This window comes from Salvelinus sp. IW2-2015, linkage group LG11, assembly GCF_002910315.2.
Source record: "Salvelinus sp. IW2-2015 linkage group LG11, ASM291031v2, whole genome shotgun sequence".
NCBI lineage: Eukaryota > Metazoa > Chordata > Actinopteri > Salmoniformes > Salmonidae > Salvelinus > Salvelinus sp. IW2-2015.
Window position 1 is genome coordinate 2166877 of NC_036851.1, and position 22117 is coordinate 2188993.

Consider the following 22117-nt stretch of genomic DNA (forward strand, 5'->3'; position numbering starts at 1 on the left):
ATCTCTGACCTTCTTAACCTGGCTCTTCTCTCTGGGGGGTTCCCATTGCTTGGAAGGCAGTCACTGTTCGTCCTTTATTTAAAGGGGGAGATCAAGCTGATCCTAACTGTTATAGGCCTATTTCTATTTTGCCCTGTTTATCAAAAATGTTGGAAAAACCTTTCAATAATCAACTGACTGGATTTTTTTATGTCTATAGTATTCTCTCTGGTATGCAATCTGGTTTCTGCTCAGGTTATGGATGTGTCACTGCAACCTTAAATGTCCTCAATGATGTCACCATTGCCCTTTATTCTAAGCAATGTTTTGCTGCTATTTTTAATGACATGGCCAAAGATTTTGATACTGTAGACCATTCCATTATTGTGTGTTGAACAAGGAGTATTGGTGTCTCTGAGGGGTCTTTGGCCTGGTTTGCTAACACCTACACCTACACTTGTGTGTATAAGGTAGTAGTTGTGGAATTGTTAGGTTAGATTACTCGTTGGTTATTACTGCATTGTCGGAACTAGAAGCACAAGCATTTCGCTACACTCGCATTAACATCTGCTAACCATGTGTATGTGACAAATAAAATGTGATTTGATTTGATTTGACCTCTCTCAAAGAGTGCAGTGTATAATGTCAGAACATCTACATACCTCAAGGCTCGATCCTAGGCCCACGCTCTTCTCAATTTACATAGCTCAGGCAGTAGGAAGCTCTTTTATACATTTATATGCAGATGATGCAGTCTTAAACTCAGCTGACCCCTCCCCAGATTTTGTGTTAAACACTCTACACTAGGAGCGCCGCTTCTAGATGAGAATTTTCTTGTTTGTTTATGGCCTTATACAACTCGCTGAGTGCGGTCTTAGTCCCAGTTTGTGGTGGTAAATAGACGGCTACAAAAAACATAGATGAAAACCAGTGGTGGAAAAATTATTCAATTGTCATACTTTAGAAAAAGTTTTTAATAAATTAATAGAAAATGACTCAAGTAAAAGAGAAAGTCACCCAGTAAAATATTACTTGAGTAAAAGTCTAAAAGTATATGATTTTAAATATACTTAATTATCAAAAGTAAATGGAATTACTAAAATGTACTTAAGTATCTAAAGTAAATGTTCCTTATATTAAGCAAACCAGACAGCACAATTTTCTTGCTTTTTATTATTGATGGTTAGCCAGGGGCACACTCCAACACTCAGACATAATTCACAAACGAAGCATTTGTGTATAGTGCGTCTGCCAGATCAGAGGCCGTAGGGACGACCAGGGATGTTCTCTTTATAAGTGTGTGAATTGGACCATTTTCCTGTCAAAATGTAACGAGTACTTTGGGTGTCAGGGAAAATGTATGGAGTAAAAAGTGCATTATTGTCTTTAGGAATGTAGTGAAGGTAAAGTAAAAGTTTCCAAAAATATAAATAGTAAATTAATGTGCAGATACCCCAAAAAACTTAAGTACTTTACACCACTGGTGAAAAATCTCTTGGTAGATAGTGTGGTCTACAGCTTAACATGAGGTACTCTACCTCAGGCAAGCAATATCTCAAAACAGTGAAGACTCCAGGATGCTGGCCTTCTAGGCAGAGTTCCTAAGTCCAGTGTCTGTGTTCTTTTGCCCATCTCAATCTTTTATTTATATTGGCCTGTCTGAGATATAGCTTTTTCTTTGCAATGCTGCCTAGAAGGGCAGCATCCCAGAGTCACCTCTTCACTGTTGACGTTGAGACTGGTGTTTTGCAGGTACTATTTAATGAAGCTGGCAGTTGAGGATTTGTGAGGCGTCTGTTTCTCAAACTAGGCACTATAATGTACTTGTCCTTTTGCTCAGTTTTGCACTGGGGCCTCCCAACCCTCTTTCATTTCTGGTTAGAGCCAGTTTGCACTGTTCTGTGAAGGGAGTAGTACACAGCGTTGTACCAGATCTTCAGTTTCTTGGCAATTTCTCACATGGAATAGCCTTCATTTCTCAGAACAAGAATAGACTGATGAGTTTCAGAAGAAAGTTCTTTGTTTCTGGCCATTTTGAGCCTTTATCTATCCCATGCTCCAGATACTCAACTAGTCTTAAGAAGGCCAGAACAACAGTTTTCAGCTGTGCTAATATAATTGCAAAAGGGCTTTCTAATGATCAATTTGCCTTTTAAAATGCTAAACTTGGATTAGCTAACACAAGTGCCATTGGAATCAAATCAAATCAAGTTTATTTTATATAGCCCTTCGTACACTTAGCTAATATCTCGAAGTGCTGTACAAGAACCCAGCCTAAAACCCAAACAGCTAGCAATGCAGGTGTAGAAGCACGGTGGCTAGGAAAAACTCCCTAGAAAGGCCAAAACCTAGGAAAACCTAGAGAGGAACCAGGCTATGAGGGGTGGCCAGTCCTCTTCTGGCTGTGCGGGTGAGATTATAACAGAACATGGCCAAGATGTTAAATGTTCATATGACCAGCATGTTCAAATAATAATCAGGAGTAAATGTCAGTTGGCTTTTCATAGCCGATCATTAAGAGTATCTCTACCGCTCCTGCGGTCTCTAGAGAGTTGAAACAGCAGGTCTGGGACAGGTAGCACGTCCGGTGGACAGGTCAGGGTTCCATAGCCGCAGGCAGAACAGTTGAAATGGACAGCAGCAAGGCCAGGTGGACTGGGGACAGCAAGGAGTCATCATGCCGGTAGTCCTGACGCATGGTCCTAGGGCTCAGGTCCTCCGAGAGAGAGAAAGAAAGAGAGAAGGAGAGAATTAGAGAGAGCATACTTAAATTCACACAGGACACCGGATAAGACAGGAGAAGTACTCCAGATATAACCAACTAACCCAGCCCCCCGACACATAAACTACTGCAGCATAAATACTGGAGGCTGAGACAGGAGGGGTCAGGAGACACTGTGGCCCCATCCGATGATACCCCTGGACAGGGCCAAACAGGAAGGATATAACCCCACCCACTTTGCCAAAGCACAGCCCCCGCACCACTAGAGGGATATCTTCAACCACCAACTTACAATCCTGAGACAAGGCCGAGTATAGCCCACAAAGATCTCCACCACAGCACAAACCAACCCCCCCTTGGGCGCCAACCCAGACAGGAAGATCATGTCAGTAACTCAACCCACTCAAGTGACGCACCCCTCCTAGGGACGGCATGAAAGAGCACCAGTAAGCCAGTGACTCAGCCCCTGTAATAGGGTTAGAGGTAGAGAATCCCAGTGGAGAGAGGGGAACCGGCCAGGCAGAGACAGCAAGGGCGGTTCATTGCTCCAGAGCCTTTCCGTTCACCTTCACACTCCTAGGCCAGACTACACTCAATCATATTTACTGAAGAGATAAGTCTTCAGTAAAGACTTAAAGGTTGAGACCGAGTCTGCGTCTCTCACATGGGTAGGCAGACCATTCCATAAAAATGGAGATCTATAGGAGAAAGCCCTGCCTCCAGCTGTTTGCTTAGAAATTCTAGGGACAATTAGGAGGCCTGCGTCTTGTGACCGTAGCGTACGTGTAGGTATGTACGGCAGGACCAACTCGGAAAGATAGGTAGGAGCAAGCCCATGTAACGCTTTATAGGTTAACAGTAAAACCTTGAAATCAGCCCTTGCCTTTAACAGGAAGACAGTGTAGGGAAGCTAGCACTGGAGTAATATGATCAAATTTCTTGGTTCTAGTCAGGATTCTAGCAGCCGTATTTAGCACTAACTGAAGTTTATTTGGTGCTTTATCCGGGTAGCCGGAAAGTAGAGCATTGCAGTAGTCTAACCTAGAAGTAACAAAAGCATGGATTAATTTTTCTGCATCATTTTTGGACAGAAAGTTTCTGATTTTTGCAATGTTACGTAGATGGAAAAAAGCTGTCCTTGAAACAGTCTTGATATGTTCGTCAAAAGAGAGATCAGGGTCCAGAGTAACGCCGAGGTTCTTCACAGTTTTATTTGAGACGACTTTCCAACCATCAAGATTAATTGTCAGATTTAACAGAAGATCTCTTTGTTTCTTTGGACCTAGAACAAGCATCTCTGTTTTGTCCGGGTTTAAAAGTAGAAGGTTTTCAGCCATCCACTTCCTTATGTCTGAAACACAGGCTTCTAGCGAGGGCAATTTGGGGGCTTCACCATGTTTCATTGAAATGTACAGCTGTGTGTCATCCGCATAGCAGTGAAAGTTAACATTATGTTTTCGAATGACATCCCCAAGAGGTAAAATATATAGTGAAAACAATAGTGGTCATAAATTGGAACCTTGAGGAACACCGAAATGTACAGTTGATTTGTCAGAGGACAAACCATTCACAGAGACAAACTGATATCTTTCCGACAGATAAGATCTAAACCAGGCCAGAACTTGTCTGTGTAGACCAATTTGGGTTTCCAGTCTCTCCAAAAGAATGTGGTGATCGATGGTATCAAAGGCAGCACTAAGGTCTAGTAGCACGAGGACAGATGCAGAGCCTCGGTCTGACGCCATTAACCTGTTATGGCTGCAGCCCGACGTCAGCCCGACGCCGGTACACCTATGACAACATCCAGCTCAAGTGCAGGGCGCGAAATTCAAAATCTATTTTTTTTTTAAATATTTAACTTTCACACATTAACAAGTCCAATACAGCATTTGAAAGATAAACATCTTGTCAATCCAGCCAACATGTCCGATTTTTTAAATGTTTTACAGAGAAAACACCACATATATTTATGTTAGCTCACCACCAAATAAAAAAGGAGGACAGACATTTTTCACAGCACAAGTAGGATGCAAGTAGCATGCACAAGCCAACCTAACTAACCTAGAACCAACCTAAATAACCTAGAAAAAACTACCTCAGATGACAGTCCTATAACATGTTACACAATAAATCTATGTTTTGTTCAAAAAATTTGCATATTTTAGCTATAAATCAGTTTTACATTACTGCTACCATCATAGCTACAGTCAGAAATCGCACGGGAGTAGCCAGAGAAAATAGGGACACCAACGTCAACTACTAATTACACATCATAAAACATTTCAGAGAAATATATGGTGGATAGCTAATGAAAGAGAAAGATCTTGTGAATAGAGCCAATATTTCCGATTTTTGAAGTGTTTTACAGCGAAAACACAATATATCGTCATATTAGCTTACTACAATAGCTAACATCACAACAGCATTGACTCAAGGCAAACGGTAGCATAGCACAGTTCGACAGATATATGAAAAAGCATCCCAAATTGGGTCCTTATCTTTGTTGATCTTCCATCAGAATGTTCTCCAATGGGTCCTTTGTTCAGAAATGTCTTTATTTCGATCCAGAACGAACAATTTCCCTCTTGAATTAGCAAGCACACTGGCAGTGCGACGCTAACCTCTCCATCTTGAAAAAATTATTGCGTCGCATCACGTCTAAAGTCCAGAATACATTTCAATAATATAATTAAACTATATTGAAATAACATACTTTAGGATGATATTGTGACATGTATCAAATAAAATCGAAGCCAGAGATCATATTCACCTTTACAGAGTGTTTTCCAGGAGCCGAGTCCAGCGGCTACTTTGTGCCCAGAAAGAAAAATAAACTGCGCAACACTCACTCCAAGAGTTGTGTTCAATCCCAGGACGAGATAATCAAGTGATTTCTCTCTCACTTCCGCATGACACCCAGAGGAAGGCGTATGACGTGTTTCTACAGTCCTAAGTGACATGCCCTTTTATAGACAAGGGCTTGAAGAGGCGACATCGATTTGGAAATCTCACTTCCGATAGGAAATGGGCTGTAAAAATAGTTCTGTTCCACTTAGAGAAATAATTAAAACGGTTTTAGAAACTAGAGACTGTTTTCTATCCAATAGTAATAAATAATATGCATATTTGTAAGAGCAAAAATTGATTAAGAGGCCCGTTGAAAATTTGCACATATTTTTCCAGTTTTTCAATACGCCCCCTGCAGCCATAACAAGTTAACCTGTTGGGGACCAGGGGTGCTATTTTCACTTTTGGGGAAAATCGTATGATTTTTAAACGGCCTCGTACTCAATTCTTGCTCGTACAATATGCATATTATTATTACTATTGGATAGAAAACAGTCTCTAGTTTCTAAAAACGTTTGAATATTTCTCTAAGTGAAACAGAACTCCTTTTACAGACCATTTCCTAACCGGAAGTGAGATTTCCAAAAGCGAACTCTCTTCTTCAGGAGCTTGTCTATAAAAGGGCATGTCACTTATGACTGTAGAAACACGTCATACGCCTTCGCCTGGGTGTCAGCAGAAGTGAGAGCTGAAATCAGTTGATTATCTCGATCAGGGACTGAACACAACCTCTTGACTGAGACGTGCGCACTTTCTTTTATTTCCTGGGCGCGAAGTAGGAACTGTACTCGGCTCATGGAAGAACCATTTTTAAAGGTGAATATGATCTCTGGCTTCGATTTTCTTTGATACATGTCACAATATCATCCTAAAGTATGTTTTTTCAATATAGTTAATTATATTATTGAAATTTATTCTGGACTTTAGACGTGATGCGTCGCAAGAATTGGTTCAAGAACGAGAGGCTAGCAACGCACGGCCAGTGTGCTTGCTAATTCTGAGGGAAATCGTTCGTTATGGATCCAAATAAAGTCGTTCTGAACAAAGGACCCCTTGGAGAACATTCTGATGGAAGATCCACAAAAGATAAGGACCAATTGGGATGCTTTTTCATATATACAGTGGGGAGAACAAGTATTTGATACACTGCCGATTTTGCAGGTTTTCCTACTTACAAAGCATGTCGAGGTCTGTAATTTTACCATAGGTACACTTCAACTCTTGAGAGACGGAATCTAAAAACAAAAATCCAGAAAATCACATTGTATGATTTTTAAGTAATTAATTTGCATTTTATTGCATGACATAAGTATTTGATACATCAGAAAAGCAGAACTTAATATTTGGTACAGAAACCTTTGTTTGCAATTACAGAGATCATACGTTTCCTGTCTTGACCAGGTTTGCACACACTGCAGCAGGGATTTTGGCCCACTCCTCCATACAGACTTTCTCCAGGTCCTTCAGGTTTCGGGCTGTCGCTGGGCAATACGGACTTTCAGCTCCTCCAAAGATTTCTATTGGTTCAGGTCTGGAGACTGGCTAGGCCACTCCAGGACCTTGAGATGATTCTTACGGAGCCACTCCTTAGTTGCCCTGGCTGTTGTGTTTCGGGTCGTTGTCATGCTGGAAGACCCAGCCACGACCCATCTTCAATGCTCTTACTGAGGGAAGGAGGTTGTTGGCCAAGATCTCGCGATACATGGCCCCATCCATCCTCCCCTCAATACGGTGCAGTCGTCCTGTCCCCTTTGCAGAAAAAGCATCCCCAAAGAGATGATGTTTCCACCGCCATGCTTCACGGTTGGGATGGTGTTCTTGGGTTGTACTCATCCTTCTTCTTCCTCCAAACACGGCGAGTGGAGTTTAGACCAAAAAAGCTCTATTTTGTCTCATCAGACCACGTGACCTTCTCCCATTCCTCCTCTGGATCATCCAGATGGTCATTGGCAAACTTCAGACGGGCCTGGACATGCGCTGGCTTGATCAGGGGGACATTGCGTGCGCTGCAGGATTTTAATCCATGACGGCGTAGTGTGTACTAATGGTTTTCTTTGAGACTGTGGTCCCAGCTCTCTTCAGGTCATTGACCAGGTCCTGCCGTGTAGTTCTGGGCTGATCCCTCCACCTTCTCATGATCATTGATGTCCCACGAGTGAGATCTTGCATGGAGCCCCAGACCGAGGGTGATTGACCGTCATCTTGAACTTCTTCCATTTTCTAATAATTGCGCCAACAGTTGTTGCCTTCTCACCAAGCTGATTGCCTATTGTCTTGTAGCCCATCCCAGCCTTGTGCAGGTCTACAATTTTATCCCTGATGTCCTTACACAGCTCTCTGGTCTTGGCCATTGTGGAGAGGTTGGAGTCTGTTTGATTGAGTGTGTGGACAGGTGTCTTTTTATACAGGTAACGAGTTCAAACAGGTACAGTTAATACAGGTAATGAGTGGAGAACAGGAGGGCTTCTTAAAGAAAAACGAACAGGTCTGTGAGAGCCGGAATTCTTACTGGTTGGTAGGTGATCAAATACTTATGTCATGCAATAAAATGCAAATTAATTACTTAAAAATCATACAATGTGATTTTCTGAATTTTTGTTTTAGATTCCGTCTCTCACATTTGAAGTGTACCTATGATAAAAATTACAGACCTTTACATGCTTTATAAGTAGGAAAACCTGCAAAATCGGCAGTGTATCAAATACTTGTTCTCCCCACTGTATCTGTCGAACTGTGCTATGCTACCGTTTGACTAGAATCAATGCTGCTGTGTGTTAGCTATTGTAGTAAGCTAATATAACGATATATTGTGTTTTCGCTGTAAAACACTTCAAAAATCGGAAATATTGGCTCTGTTCACAAGATCTTATTCTTTCATTAGCTATCCACCATATATTGTTCTGAAATGTTTTATGATGTGTAATTAGTAGTTGACGTTGGTGTCTGTATTTTCTCTGGCTACTGCCGTGCGATTTCTGACTGTAGCTGTGATGGTGGCTATGATGGTAGCAGTAATGTAAAACTGATTTATAGCTAAAATATGCAAATTTTTCGAACAAAACATAGATTTATTGTGTAACATGTTATAGGACTGTCATCTGAGGGAGTTTTTTCTAGGTTATTTAGGTTGGTTCTAGGTTGGTTCTAAGTTAGTTAGGTTAGCTACTTGCATGCTACCGTTGCTGTGAAAAATGTCTGTCTGTCTTTTGTATTTGGTGGTGAACTAACATAAATATATGTGGTGTTTTCGCTGTAAAACACTTCAACAATCGGAAATATTGTCTGTATTCACAAGATATTTGTCTTTCATTAGCTATCCACCATATATTTGTCTGAAATGTTTTATGATGTGTAATTAGGTAGTTGGTGTCTGTATTTACTCTGGCTACTCCCGTGCGATTTCTGACTGTAGCTATGATGGTAGCAGTAATGTAAAACTGATTTATAGCTAAAATATGCAATTTTTTTGAACAAAACATAGATTTATTGTTTAACATGTTATAGGACTGTCATCTGAGGTAGTTTTTTCTAGGTTATTTAGGTTGGTTCTAGGTTAGTTAGGTTGGCTTGTGCATGCTACCTGCAGCCTACTTGTGCTGTGAAAAATGTCTGTCTGTCTTTTTTTATTTGGTGGTGACCTAACATAAATATATGTGGTGTTTTCTCTGTAAAACATTAAAAAAATCGGACATGTTGGATGGATTGACAAGATGTTTATCTTTCAAATGCTGTATTGGACTTGTTAATGTGTGAAAGTTAAATATTTCAAATCTTTTTTTTGAATTTGCCGCTCTGCCTTTTCAATGGAATGTGGGAGGAGTGCCGCTAGCGGCACCCCTGGCCTAAACAGGTTTAAGTGGTAACAATTCATCACATTTCTGGTACTTCAACAAAAACAAACTGGGTACCAATGTTTGGGATGGTACATGTTTTAATAGATTTCAAAGCTGCAAAGGTGTACATATAGTGAAATGTAAATACCACAGTAAAATCAAATGCACTTGTGAACCTAGAACAATAATTGTATATGCAGTCACAATGTCAGCAGTCTGTAACACTGACCTGGGAGCCACAACAACACACACTGCATTACACTTTATTACAGTATGTTAGTTGCCATGTCCTGTAATGGGCTGAGTTATTCAATGACAACATCTAAACATAGCAATGGCCACCCCTAGTAAAGCGATAACAAATGCCCTCCTCATACACCTCCCTTCAACACAACATCAGCCTTACCCCCTCCAATATTCAAGGCAAACCCCTGTGGGTTCATGTCAATTAAACATTCGATAGAGAACTGCCACTGTATTGGTGCAGTGGAACTCAGTGCTCTTATATAATAGCGGCAGCTTTGGCTTAATGGTGTCTGACAATGAGGCTGGAGTTTGGGCGGCCTGTCTATGGCAGGAAGCAGCACAGAGTGGTCCTCTGGCGGCAGGCCAGCACTGAGGAGCAGCTAAACCACCAGCCTGGAGGCAGAATTAAGGGAATTACTTGATGTGTGATTTTTGGCAGCATTTTCTCTCTGACGGAATAAAATACAAAGGAAAAGGGGATGAGCTGAATACAAGAGCTCAGGTGCCTCTCCAATCGCTGTGGTTGAGTGAGGGGGGGGGGGGGTGAAGGAGGAAAAATATAGTCATTTTATTCAAAGCTAATTATCATATGCTTTTTAACAGACATTTTACAGTTGAAGTCGGAAGTTTACATACACCTTAGCCAAATACATTTAAACTCAGTTTTTCACAATTCCTGACATTTAATCTTAGTAAACATTCCCTGTCTTAGGTCAGTTAGGATCACCACTTTATTTTAAGAATGTGAAATGTCAGAATAATAGTACAGAGAATGATTTATTTCAGCTTTTATTTCTTTCATCACATTCCCAGTGGGTCAGAAGTTTACATACACTCAATTAGTATTTGGTAGCATTGCTTTTAAATTGTTTAACTTGAGTCAAACGTTTCAGGTATATTTCCACAACCTTTCCACAATAAGTTGGGTGTATTTTGGCCCATTCCTCCTGAGAGAGCTGGTGTAGCTGAGTCAGGTTTGTAGCCCTCCTTGCTCACACACGCTTTTTCAGTTCTGCCCACAAATTTTCTATGGGATTGAGATCAGGGCTTTGTGATGGCCACTCCAATACCTTGACTTTGTTGTCCTTTAGCCATTTTGCCACAGCTTTGAAAGTATGCTTGGGGTCATTGTCCATTTGGAAGACCCATTTGCGCCCAAGCTTTAACTTCCTGACTGATGTCTTGAGATGTTGCTTCAATATATCCACATCATTTTCTCCCTCATGATGCCATCTATTTTGTGAAGTGCACCATTCCCTCCTGCAGCAAAGCACCCCCACAGCATGATGCTGCCACCCCCGTGCTTCACGGTTGGGATGGTGTTCTTTCGCTTGCAAGCCTCCCCCTTTTTCCTCCAAACATAACGATGGTCATTATGGCCAAACAGTTCTATTTTTGTTTCGTCAGACGAGAGGCCATTTCTCCAAAAATTACAATCTTTGTCCTCATGTGCAATCGCAAACCGTAGTCTGGCTTTTTTATGTCAGTTTTCGAGCAGTGGCTTCTTCCTTGCTGAGCGGCCTTTCAGGTTATGTCGATATAGATCTCGTTTTACTGTGGAAATAGATACTTTTATACCCGTTTCCTCCAGCATCTTCACAAGGTCCTTTGCTGTTGTTCTGGGATTGTTTTGCACTTTTCGCACCAGAGTACATTAATCTCTAGGAGACAGAACGCGTCTCCTTCCTGAGCGGTATGATGGCTGCGTGGTCCCATGGTGTTTATACTTGCGTACTATTGTTTGTACAGATGAACGTGGTACCGTCAGGCGTTTGGAAATTGCTCCCAAAGATGAACCAGACTTGTGGAGGTGTAGAATTTTTTTCAGAGGGCTTGGCTCATTTCTTTTGATTTTCCCATGATGTCAAGCAAAGAGGCACTGAGTTTGAAGGTAGGCCTTGAAATACATCCACAGGTACACCTCCGATTGACTCAAATTATGTCAATTAGCCTATCAGAAGCTTCTAAAAGCCATGACATAATTTCTGGAATTTTCCAAGCTGTTTAAAGGCACAGTCAACTTAGTGTGTGTAAACTTCTGACCCACTGGAATTGTGATACAGTGAATTTTAGTGAAATAATCTGTCTGTAAACAATTGTTGGAAAAATGACTTGTGTCATGCACAAAGTAGATGTCTTAACCTCTACGGGATCGATGTCCCTCCACCAGGACGGTTGAGCTATTGTGCGCTAATGTGATTAGCATGACCTTGTAAGTAACAAGAACATTTCCCAGGACATAGACATGTCTTATATGGGCAGGAAGCTTCAATTATTGTTAAGCTAACTGCACTGTCCAATTTACAGTAGCTATTACAGTAAAACATAACATGCTATTGTTTGAGGAGAGTACACAACAACAAAAAACTGTTATCACGGCAACTGGTTTCATACATTCACCTCTGAAGGTAAATAATGTACTTACATTCAGTAATCTTGCTCTTATTTGTCATCCTGTGGGTCCCAGAGATATTTTTTGTATTATCTTTTACTAATGTGTTATACTCTCCTACATTAATTTCACAATTCCACAAACTTCAAAGTGGTTATTTTCAAATGGTGGTAAGAATATGCATATCCTTGCTTCAGGTCCTGAGCTACAGGCAGTTAGATTTGGGTATGTCATTAGGCAAAAATTGAAAAAAAGGTCTGATCCTTAAGAGGTCTTTAATAAACACCAAGCAAATTCTTACTGAAACAGTACTGTAAAATAAATGGTAACAATTTGTAAAATAAAGGGTAACACTGGTGGTTACTCATACTTATCTTTTATTTACAAAGTATTAACTAAGAATTCAACAAAAGTTGTTTCACTGAATCTCAAAGAAACCAAAATGTAATTCCTATACAATTATTAGGTAATTACTGCTTTAACTATGTAATTCCTACATAACTACCTGGCAGAGAGCTGTAAAACCAAGCGTTATTAAATAAAGCCTAACTAGGATTGCTCTTTAGAGAAGCAAAGCTAACAGTTTCTCCCATTTATTTTTCTTTCTCCTTTTTGCCAGTCTAAATTACAGTGGGATGTGCCTTGCCTCTGACGCCCAATTCAGTGACTTCCTAGATGGGATGGGCCCTGCACAGTTTGTTGGGCGACAGACATTAGCCACAACATCATTGGGTGAGAGTTACTAAACGCTGTGCTTGAGATAGCTCTGGAGCCAAAAGAGGTCCCTTAAATTTGATTTGATTTGATTGATTTATTCAACCTTTATTTAACTGGACAGATATATTGTGCAGTAATGGACAGAAGGGGCCACACCTCACCACATGCTCAAAATATATATTGTTTGTCTTAAAGTAAAAAGATTTCTGTGGTTTCATGAGTTAGGAAATGCATTAAAATGATGTAATGTGTATGAACCATACAGCCAACATTCAATAGTAGTAAAGTTTGTGAGTGTGAGTGACTATAGTCATAGATATGTTTATAATTATCCAGGTGATGTTGAAATAGGCCTGCTGGAGCGAAATGGTGGTTTGGAGGTGGAGATTGTGCAGGCCAGAGGACTCACACAGAAACCTGGATCCAAAGGACCTCCAGGTGAGCAAGGAGCTGCAACCATCATCTAATCCCTTTAGTACTCTGGGAGATGATATCCAATCAGTACTCAAAACAAACCATATATTGCTACAGTGGGGGAAGAAACAAAACAATTTTTGAGACACTGTAAACCTTGTTCCTCATGGTAGATTTCAAGATGTCAAAGTCTAATCTTTAATCTTGTAATCTGAAATGGGGGATGAAAAGCGTATCTGTGTGATCTGATTGCTTTGAGGTATTATGCCTTCCCTAGAGACACACAATGCAATAATACCTGTCTTCTCTTGTTGCCAGCGGCTTACATTAAAGTGTACCTACTTGAAAAGGGGATCTGTGTTGCAAAAAAGAAGACAAAGTCGGTTAGGAAATCCCTGGACCCTCTGTATAACCAAGTGCTGGTGTTCTCGGAGAGTCCACAGGCGAAAGTCGTTCAGGTAAGTAAAAACAGACTTTAGTCACCATTCACTCCATATACGTAGATGTTCATCAGTTTCATGTTCATAAGGGCACGCATTTGAAAACGTTTAAAAATGTTTTGAAACAGAAAATGATCATGAGCATCCAGGTCCAGGTAGTCCTTCCCCTTTTCCATCTGTTTTCTTCCGCTTGGTGCCCAATGAACATGGCCCTGGCGGTCTCTACGATAATTACAACGGCAGTGACTGCGGCAATCAAAGATATCTCTGAATATTTACTCCTGTTGATGAAAACCTCAAATGCAGGACACCGGGCTAATGTTAACTAGTGTTGTTTTCTAATTATGTAGACTAGCCTATGAAGATGTAAAGACAACATCATGTAAAGTATATCTATAAGTGTAGAGTCATCTACCATCTACCATTACCAGTGGAACAAATTCCTTGCCCCAAAGGTGCAATCAGATGATGGAAAGTGCTCATTTGTACGATTGCTCCAGGAAGCCTGATATACAAGTCCACAGGAGATTTTTTTCCACTCATTCTTTCCTCCCTGCTCCCTCTCACACCTTCTTCCTGTTTACTTCTCACACACACACCTGTGGCCGTACAGACACACAAAATCGGTTTCTATTAGTATGGGATCAGGCTGGCCCACTCGGCTATGAGAACAAGCACAATGGAAGGACTGATGGCATGCTGAGTTTACTCCACCGACATACATTAGTGACTGTGCCAAAGAAAGAATAAAGTATAGTGACTGCCCTATTTTCATATTTTGATAGCCTTATCCATTTGAGCCAGGCTCTATATATCCCAAGTTTAGTTTCTCTATTGAAGCCACAAAAGGGCTCTGCATGGATATGGCTAACTAAAGTCATGCCCTAGCAGTTAGAACAGAACAGAGAGGTTAATAGCCTTTCAAAACAGTCACTGTTTACTCGACAGCTTGTGAATAATCCCAGCAATGATTTGGTGTCCTATCACTGCATAATTAGATCTTTGCACCTCCCTCCTTATCATTCTGTTCAGACACATTTCTGCCTCTAGGAGACTTGGCATGGGAACACAGGGATAAACTGCTTGGTTTTCTGGTATTAGAGAGGAAAGGGGATGTTGAACATTCATCTGAAATAACATTTTCAGAGGAGAACATTTACTCCTTTCTGTCATAACAAGCATTAAAGGCTTAAACAGAACCCAGCCCCTCTGCAAAATGTCCTCTGGAAACCTGAGGTTGAGGAGGAACCATATTTGTAATGGATGCCGAGGCAGGGAAACAATCTTTCATTCCAAAGATTGAGAGAAATCAGTAGAGGTGATTTGTCTACTGAGTCCCAGAGGAAATCAATTATGGTCATTGATTATTTTGTCCTGCAGTAAATAGCATCTCTGTTTGTCTCACTGACATTCCCATTTTATTTCTCCAACAGGTGATTGTTTGGGGAAACTACGGACGCATGGATCGTAAATGTTTCATGGGTGTCGCCCGCATCTTATTGGAGGAGCTGGATTTGACGAGCATGGTGATTGGCTGGTACAAGCTTTTCCCCACCTCGTCCATGGTGGACCCCACGATGGCACCGTTGATCCGGCACTCTTCCCAACTGTCCTTGGAGAGCACCGTGGGCCCATCCTTTGAGCGCTCTTAAGAACTTTGCTTACTGGCTCTTTTTGAACACACCCTTCCCTTTGTGTGCCACCCAAAAGAAATGCACTACCCCTTCAGAGGGACATATACTGACCGTAGTGTACTGCTCTGAGATGGTTAGTGACACTGGCCTGGCACTGTTTTTCAGAAGAAAACAGCAGATAAAGGGGGCACCATAGGTCTAGAAAGACTTTGAGAATAGGATTTCCTTATTCTTACTCTTGACTTGGGCTGTTTTTTTTTTACATGGCCCCAGATAATATGTCAGTGCGTGTCATGGGAGCAAGAGAGAGGTTTGCAAACCTCCTCTGGGGAGGTTTCATTCCTGTGTTCTGGTGGCAGCCATTGGGTCTGAAGCTGAAGGTTGCAACACAGAGGGGAATGTGCAATATCATGGTTATAATGTAGCTGGTACAGAAGCAAACAAGCCAACACAAGTTCTAGACATCTACCACCAAGGGAAGCAGATTATCTCTACAATAAAATAAGCCAAGCTGAGAATTCAAATTTAAATTGAGCTTAAGTGTTGTTTGAATAGATTTAAGATTGTCTTTGAAGCTTGGCTAACATTCTAACAGTTTCAACTGTGCCAATTTACCAGTAAGTGTCTTGACTTTGTGGCTTGTGCCATTGTTCAAAAGGGTAATTTTGGAACGGAAACATCTGATTACAGCTCGTGACAGAGGCACTGAAGCTTCAGTTATAGCTGCCCTTTTTTAAATTACAATCATCATTATGACACTGTCAAAGCAGGTAGTGATTAACACAACTCCACAAGTGAAGCAGTGAGGAAAGCTTGAAATATATTTTTTCATCATCAACAAAGGTCTGAGAGGAAATATGACAGATATATAATTAAATCAAATGAATTTACAGAAAATTGTAGAGCTGTAGGGTAATGAAAATAACATGTATTTTATTTGGCCACTTTATTATAGATGTTTTTTTTATGAATGTTAGTCTTGAGTGAGCCAAAGTGTGTTTTTTGATTTATTTGATTCATGTTCAAAGGGCAGAGATGCAGAACTTGGTAGCATAGTAAGGTTGTAGCATTAGGTGGTAGCATCTGCATGACAGAATACCGTATTAGCTTATCACAAAATAATAATAGTAAGCATGAGATATTACAAGGGAATGTGAAACAGCACAAGTTGGTTAAAACTAAATTGTACATTGATTGAGGAGCTAAACGACAAAACACACACAGTGCCAACGAACAGTTAAAAGTGGTTCAACGTAGAATGGTCGGCAAATAAACAGAAGATTATGGCCAATGTTCTGGTCAGAGGGGATAGGATGGACACCCATGGCTTTTAACCATTCACTGGAACATTGTGTATTATCCTTAACATGTAGCAGTTAAATTCAGATTTATGAAGATTATTGCAATTCTGACTTATGTGCTACTGTCGAAAACAGAATAGCTGTATTAAATATTAAGAAACAAGTGTATTTGGTCCGTTTAAGTACTATACAGAACACCTGGATCTAGCTAGAATGAGCCTACACGTTGTGTATAATGCATTAAGTCAACATTTTTATGAAATGTAAAAAAAAAAATATATAATATGGAGAGAACATTTTGAAAATGCTGAATTAACTTGAAGACTAAATTCAAGTCTTAAGATGAACATTAAATTGTAGGCACAGCATCAAAGTGGTAAAGATTAGAGCTCACTAGAGCAGGTAGCACTGGTACAGGAATATGATACTAAAACTTACTGTTTTGAAACATGTATTTTTCCAACCAATATCTTCATTTTGTAAAGCAATAAGTAGCAGCACCCATCCACAACAATCCACAACAAACCTCCATGTTTTGTCCCTCGAAGTGTGATGTATAAGGCTAAAACTATAATTAAGCTAATACAACCTGTAAGTAATTTATATGCAATCCAGTGTAGACAATAAGTTTAGCACCTGTGTAAAGTATGTATGTACTGTATGTATGTATGCATGCATTTGTCAGTTCAAACATATGCATACACTTATACACTTATACACGTACGCACGCACGCACATGTGTGTGAGTGTATAAGTGTATGAACTGACAAATGCTACATCATTAGGGTGGTACAATAGGACAAGATTAAACAGAGTTGGTGATAGTATGAGAATCAGTTTCACTCACAGTCTGACCAGAAAACTCATTTACCACATTGTAAGAAGTTTACAATCAAAAAAGAAAACATTTGGATTGAACCTTTACTAGCCTGAACATGTTATATAGAATAGACATGAAAAGAAAGATGCCATATTATTAAAGAATATTGGAAAAACTAGTTAAGGATTTAAAACATTTGTAAAAAGTGCATTGTACTGTACGATTGTATTTTGTAAATTTCACACATGAAAAAAAATATTTTGATCAAATGTATAGATCAAATCAATCTACTTATCTTAACTGGAATGTTTTTGTATTTGTTATTTCTTTGTGCCAAAGTATTTTCTTTTTATATGTAAAACAAACCTTTTGGGAAAAATCTATGTTTTCAAAAATAACTGATATTATTTAGTACCATGTAAACTGAAAGATACACATGGCATTAAATAATCTATCTCCATTTTAAAACTGATGGAAGGTTTTAGTTTGAGGAATAACCTTTATCAATTAAAGATAATACCTCCCAGGCTTCTGTTCCTTATACCATTACTTTCAAAATCAATTTAAAGTAGCTATATGAAAAATTAATCAAATCAAATAATATTGACATTGCATGGTTGTCATTCACCTACTTTAGTACTTCAGTGTACCATTTTGGATTTCCAAAATGAAAGGAACATGGTTCATTGTAAAATTGACCAACTGTGATATAATAAAAAATAAATGTTATGATTGAATGAAACACATTGGTATTGTAGGAAATGTTTGAAGAATGCTCAAAATATTAACCATGTAACTACTTACAAGTGCAACCCGATTTCAAATTTAACTTGTGGTTGTTTCATATATCTCAGCCATAGAGGTATGATATCGCCTATCCAACAGTTTAATTAATGGGTCTGATGCAGTGGTGTGTGACTTTGAGTTTGTTATAATGAGATGTTTCAATATGGTTAAATGGTGGAGAATGTCAAAAACACAAAAATATGCTGTCATCAGAATCACTATCCCTTTTGTTTTACTCGTATCTGTCATGCACATCTAAATTCATTACCATCAATTGTGATGCAAGTAGAGGCCTTAAAAACACAAGAATCATACCAGATGACTTAACAATCCTAAAATGTAATTCAAGGAGCAAAAAAAGTGTGAAAATGTGAACAGTTTTTTTTTCTCCCATGTCTCAACTTATTTTGAATTCAATTTTGTCCAATGCTTATTTTTTCACAGTTTCATTTGCCCCATGTTGGCGTCTCTGTTGCTATGCGGGTTTGGGTATTTAAAAGAGGAAAGCACTGTTTTATGTTCATAAAATACATGGGTGTGTTTCAACTAGACCCAGAGCATATCATTTTCTTGTGCAGAGGTGTGGGATGAAATGGGGAGCACATCCTTTCTGATGCTGTTAAGCATGTGGATCCTTGGTTTATTCACAATAATTTATAACATGAATATTTGAAATTCTTTCAAACTAATTGTTGAGTAATGCACAATTTGGTGAATTATTATTCTATTCCAACTGTCAATAAAATCGTTTAGTCCTATTTGTAACAACATGTTGTGAACATTGCTGTGTGTATCTTTGACAGACAACATGAAATCAACAGATTATGGTAAGCAATAAAATCTATACCGATACAGTAATGTTAATTATTTATGAACGGATTATGTAAACAATGCAACCTAGCCTAAAGTCATATTTTCTGCATTTTCAGTGTCTTGGCCGTGGAATAAAGTTACCTACAGCATTTGTAGACTGTATAGGGCACTCCATGGCGGTCATAGACAGAGCACAGCCTGGTTGTTGGTTGTCCTTTGCAGAGTGCACATTACTCTGTGTCATGGTTTTAAAAAATGAATTCCATGTGGCTGCACATGTCATCCCAGTACAGTATCTCAGCCCCTCTTCAGGTGTCCCAACTTTTCTTTCAACAAAAAATATCCTTTTGTCAGCAAGACACATCAATTATTTCAGGCTACAAGAGTGTAAACCCAAAGACAATTGCTGAATGTCATTACACTTTTTGAGCTGTTACACAGTAAATCAAATGCCGCGAGTGCACAGTGCAGTTTGGATGCTGGAATTACTTTGGAGTAACTTACTTTTTGAATTGATTTGTTTGAATTGTTTGAATAGACCTCCGAAGGTCACGGTATAATTCGGCCTCTCGTCCTTTTTCGTGTGAATGTCAACACAACAGACTTCTGCTTGTGTCTGGCAGCCTCTGGGCTCTCCCTCTCTTTTATGATCCGCTTCAACTTCCTCTGATTAGATGAGTGTGTAGTACAGTAAGGTCACACTCATCCACACACCTGACTATACACACCTCATATAGAGTACCAGTCAAAAGTTTGGACACACCTACTCATTCAAGGTTTTTTCTTTATTTGTTCTATTTTCTACATTGTTGAATAATGGTGAAGAAATCAAAACTATGAAATAACACATATGAAATCATGTAGTAACCAAAAAAGTGTTTAACAAATCAAAATATATTTCCTCTTTATGACAGCTTTGCACACGCTTGGCATTCTCTCAACCAGCTTCACCTGGAATGCTTTTCAAACAGTCTTGAAGGAGTTCCCATATATGCTGAGCACTTGTTGGTTGCTTTTCCTTCACTCTGCGGTCCAACTCATCCCAAACCATCTAAATTGGGTTGAGATCAGGTGATTGTGGAGGCCAGGTCATCTGATGCAGCTCTCCATCACTCTTCTTCTTGGTCAAATAGCCCTTACACAGCCTGGAGATGTGTTGGGTCATTGTCCTGTTGAAAAACAAATGACAGTCCCACTAAGCGCAAACCAGATGGGATGGCGTATCGCTGCAGAATGCCGTGGTAGCCATGCTGGTTAAGTGTGCCTGGAATTCTAAATAAATCACCGACAGTGTCACCAGCAAAGCAACCCCACACCATCACACCTCCATGCTGCACGGTGGGAACCAAACATAAGGAGATAATTCGTTCACCTACTCTGCATCTCACAAAGACATGGCGGTTGGAACCCAAACCCTAAAATTTGGACTCATCAGACCAAAGGACAGATTTCCACCGGTCTAATGTCCATTGCTCGTGTTTCTTGGCCTAAGAAGGTCTCTTCTTTTTGGTGTACTTTAGTAGTGGTTTCTTTGCAGCAATTTGACCATGAAGGCCTGATTCATGCAGTCTCCTCTGCACAGTTGATGTTGAGATGTGTCTGTTGCTTAAACTCTGTGAAGCATTTATTTGGGCTGCAATTTCTGAGGCTGGTAACTCTAACGAACTTATCCTCTGCAGCAGAGGTAAATCTGTGTCTTCCGTTCTTGTGGCAGTCCTCATGAGAGCCAGTTTCATCATAGTGCTTGATGATTTTTGCGACTGCACTTGACAAAATATTAGTTCTTGAAATTTTCCGGATTGACTGACCTTCATGCCTTAAAGTAATGATGGACTGTCATTTGTCTTTGCTTATTTGAGCTGTTCTTGCCATAATATGGACAAATAGGGCTATCTTCAGTATACCACCCCTATCTTGTCACAACAAAACTGATTGGCTCAAACACATTTAGGAAAAACATTTCACAAGGCATACCTGTTAATTGAAATTCATTCCAGGTGACCTCATGAAGCTGGTTGAGAGAATACCAAGAGTGTGCAAAGCTGTCATCAAGGCAAAGGGTGGCTATTGGAACAATCTCAAATATAAAATATATTTTGATTTGTTTAACACTTTTTTGGTTACTACTTGATTCCATATGTGTTATTTCATAGTTTTGATGTCTTCACTATTATTCTACAATGTAGAAAATAGTAAAAATAAAGTTCAACCCTTGGAATGAGTAGGCGTGTCCAAACTTTTGACTGGTACTGTATGTACATAGAGACATGCACCCACCCACGCACACACACACACACACACACACACACACACACACACACACACACACACACACACACACACACAATTCTTAGATAAAGGGGCTTTTGGCTCACAACCAAAGACCAGTCACCCACAAGTCAAAGATGATCAAAGAGAGGAAAATCAACATTTCCCCACCAAAAACATATTTCCAATAACAGAAAAATATTTTCATTATAAATACAGCTGTTTGGGGGAAATATAATACAGTCAAGAACAAACAAATAAATAACCTGTATCACTGTATACAAATCTGAAAATGTACAAATTGACTTACTGTAAGAAGACTTACGTGCTTTAATTTTGAAATAAATGTTCACGTTAAGCAACTATCCCTGTCAATATAAAGATGTGACCTGTTTCTTGAATATCATATTTCAATCATGGAATGAAAAAACTACACTGATTGCTGATAGCTTATTGTACGTTCCAGTAACATGATCTTATACTGTTTTAAATGTTTAGCATATCATGTTCAGCATACTCAAGATTGCCTCCCTTATCTAATAGAGCATCGTTAGGCTCTATTTAAAACCAGCTTCTAGCATAAATGGTAATCGAAACTCAGGAACTGCAACCACCACTGTTAGCTTGTGGAACACCACAAGTGTCCTTTACTCATGTCCAATACAGATGTAGGATCTTAATTTGATCACCATGTTGCAGGAGCACTTTCATGCAATGCAGGATTTTTTTTACTTGTAGCGTATTTAAGGATTAAAAAGGCTTCTGAAGTTTGTAATTTCCACTTTGAAATTTCAGACTTGACTTTCCCTTGATTTTTCTACTCATGTCCAATGGCTATCATTGTTGCATGATGAAGAACTGTATCCATTTGCCAATGGCTTGCATAGTTAACATTTTGCAAAGGA

General features: G+C 39.6%; 1 protein-coding gene across 2 annotated transcripts in view; it reads left to right on the top strand.

Moving 5' to 3' along the window:
* rims4 (regulating synaptic membrane exocytosis 4) overlaps positions 1-18901 on the top strand; it is a 50720-nt gene extending 31819 nt beyond the window's left edge. For both annotated transcript variants that reach the window (XM_023995810.1, XM_023995811.1), the window contains exons 3-6: positions 12639-12751; positions 13073-13174; positions 13469-13608; positions 15024-18901. In XM_023995810.1, coding sequence (XP_023851578.1) covers positions 12639-12751; positions 13073-13174; positions 13469-13608; positions 15024-15242 — 574 coding nt within the window. In that variant the 3' untranslated portion in view covers positions 15243-18901. The remainder of the gene's footprint in view (positions 1-12638; positions 12752-13072; positions 13175-13468; positions 13609-15023) is intronic.
* Positions 18902-22117: the final 3216 nt, after the last annotated feature.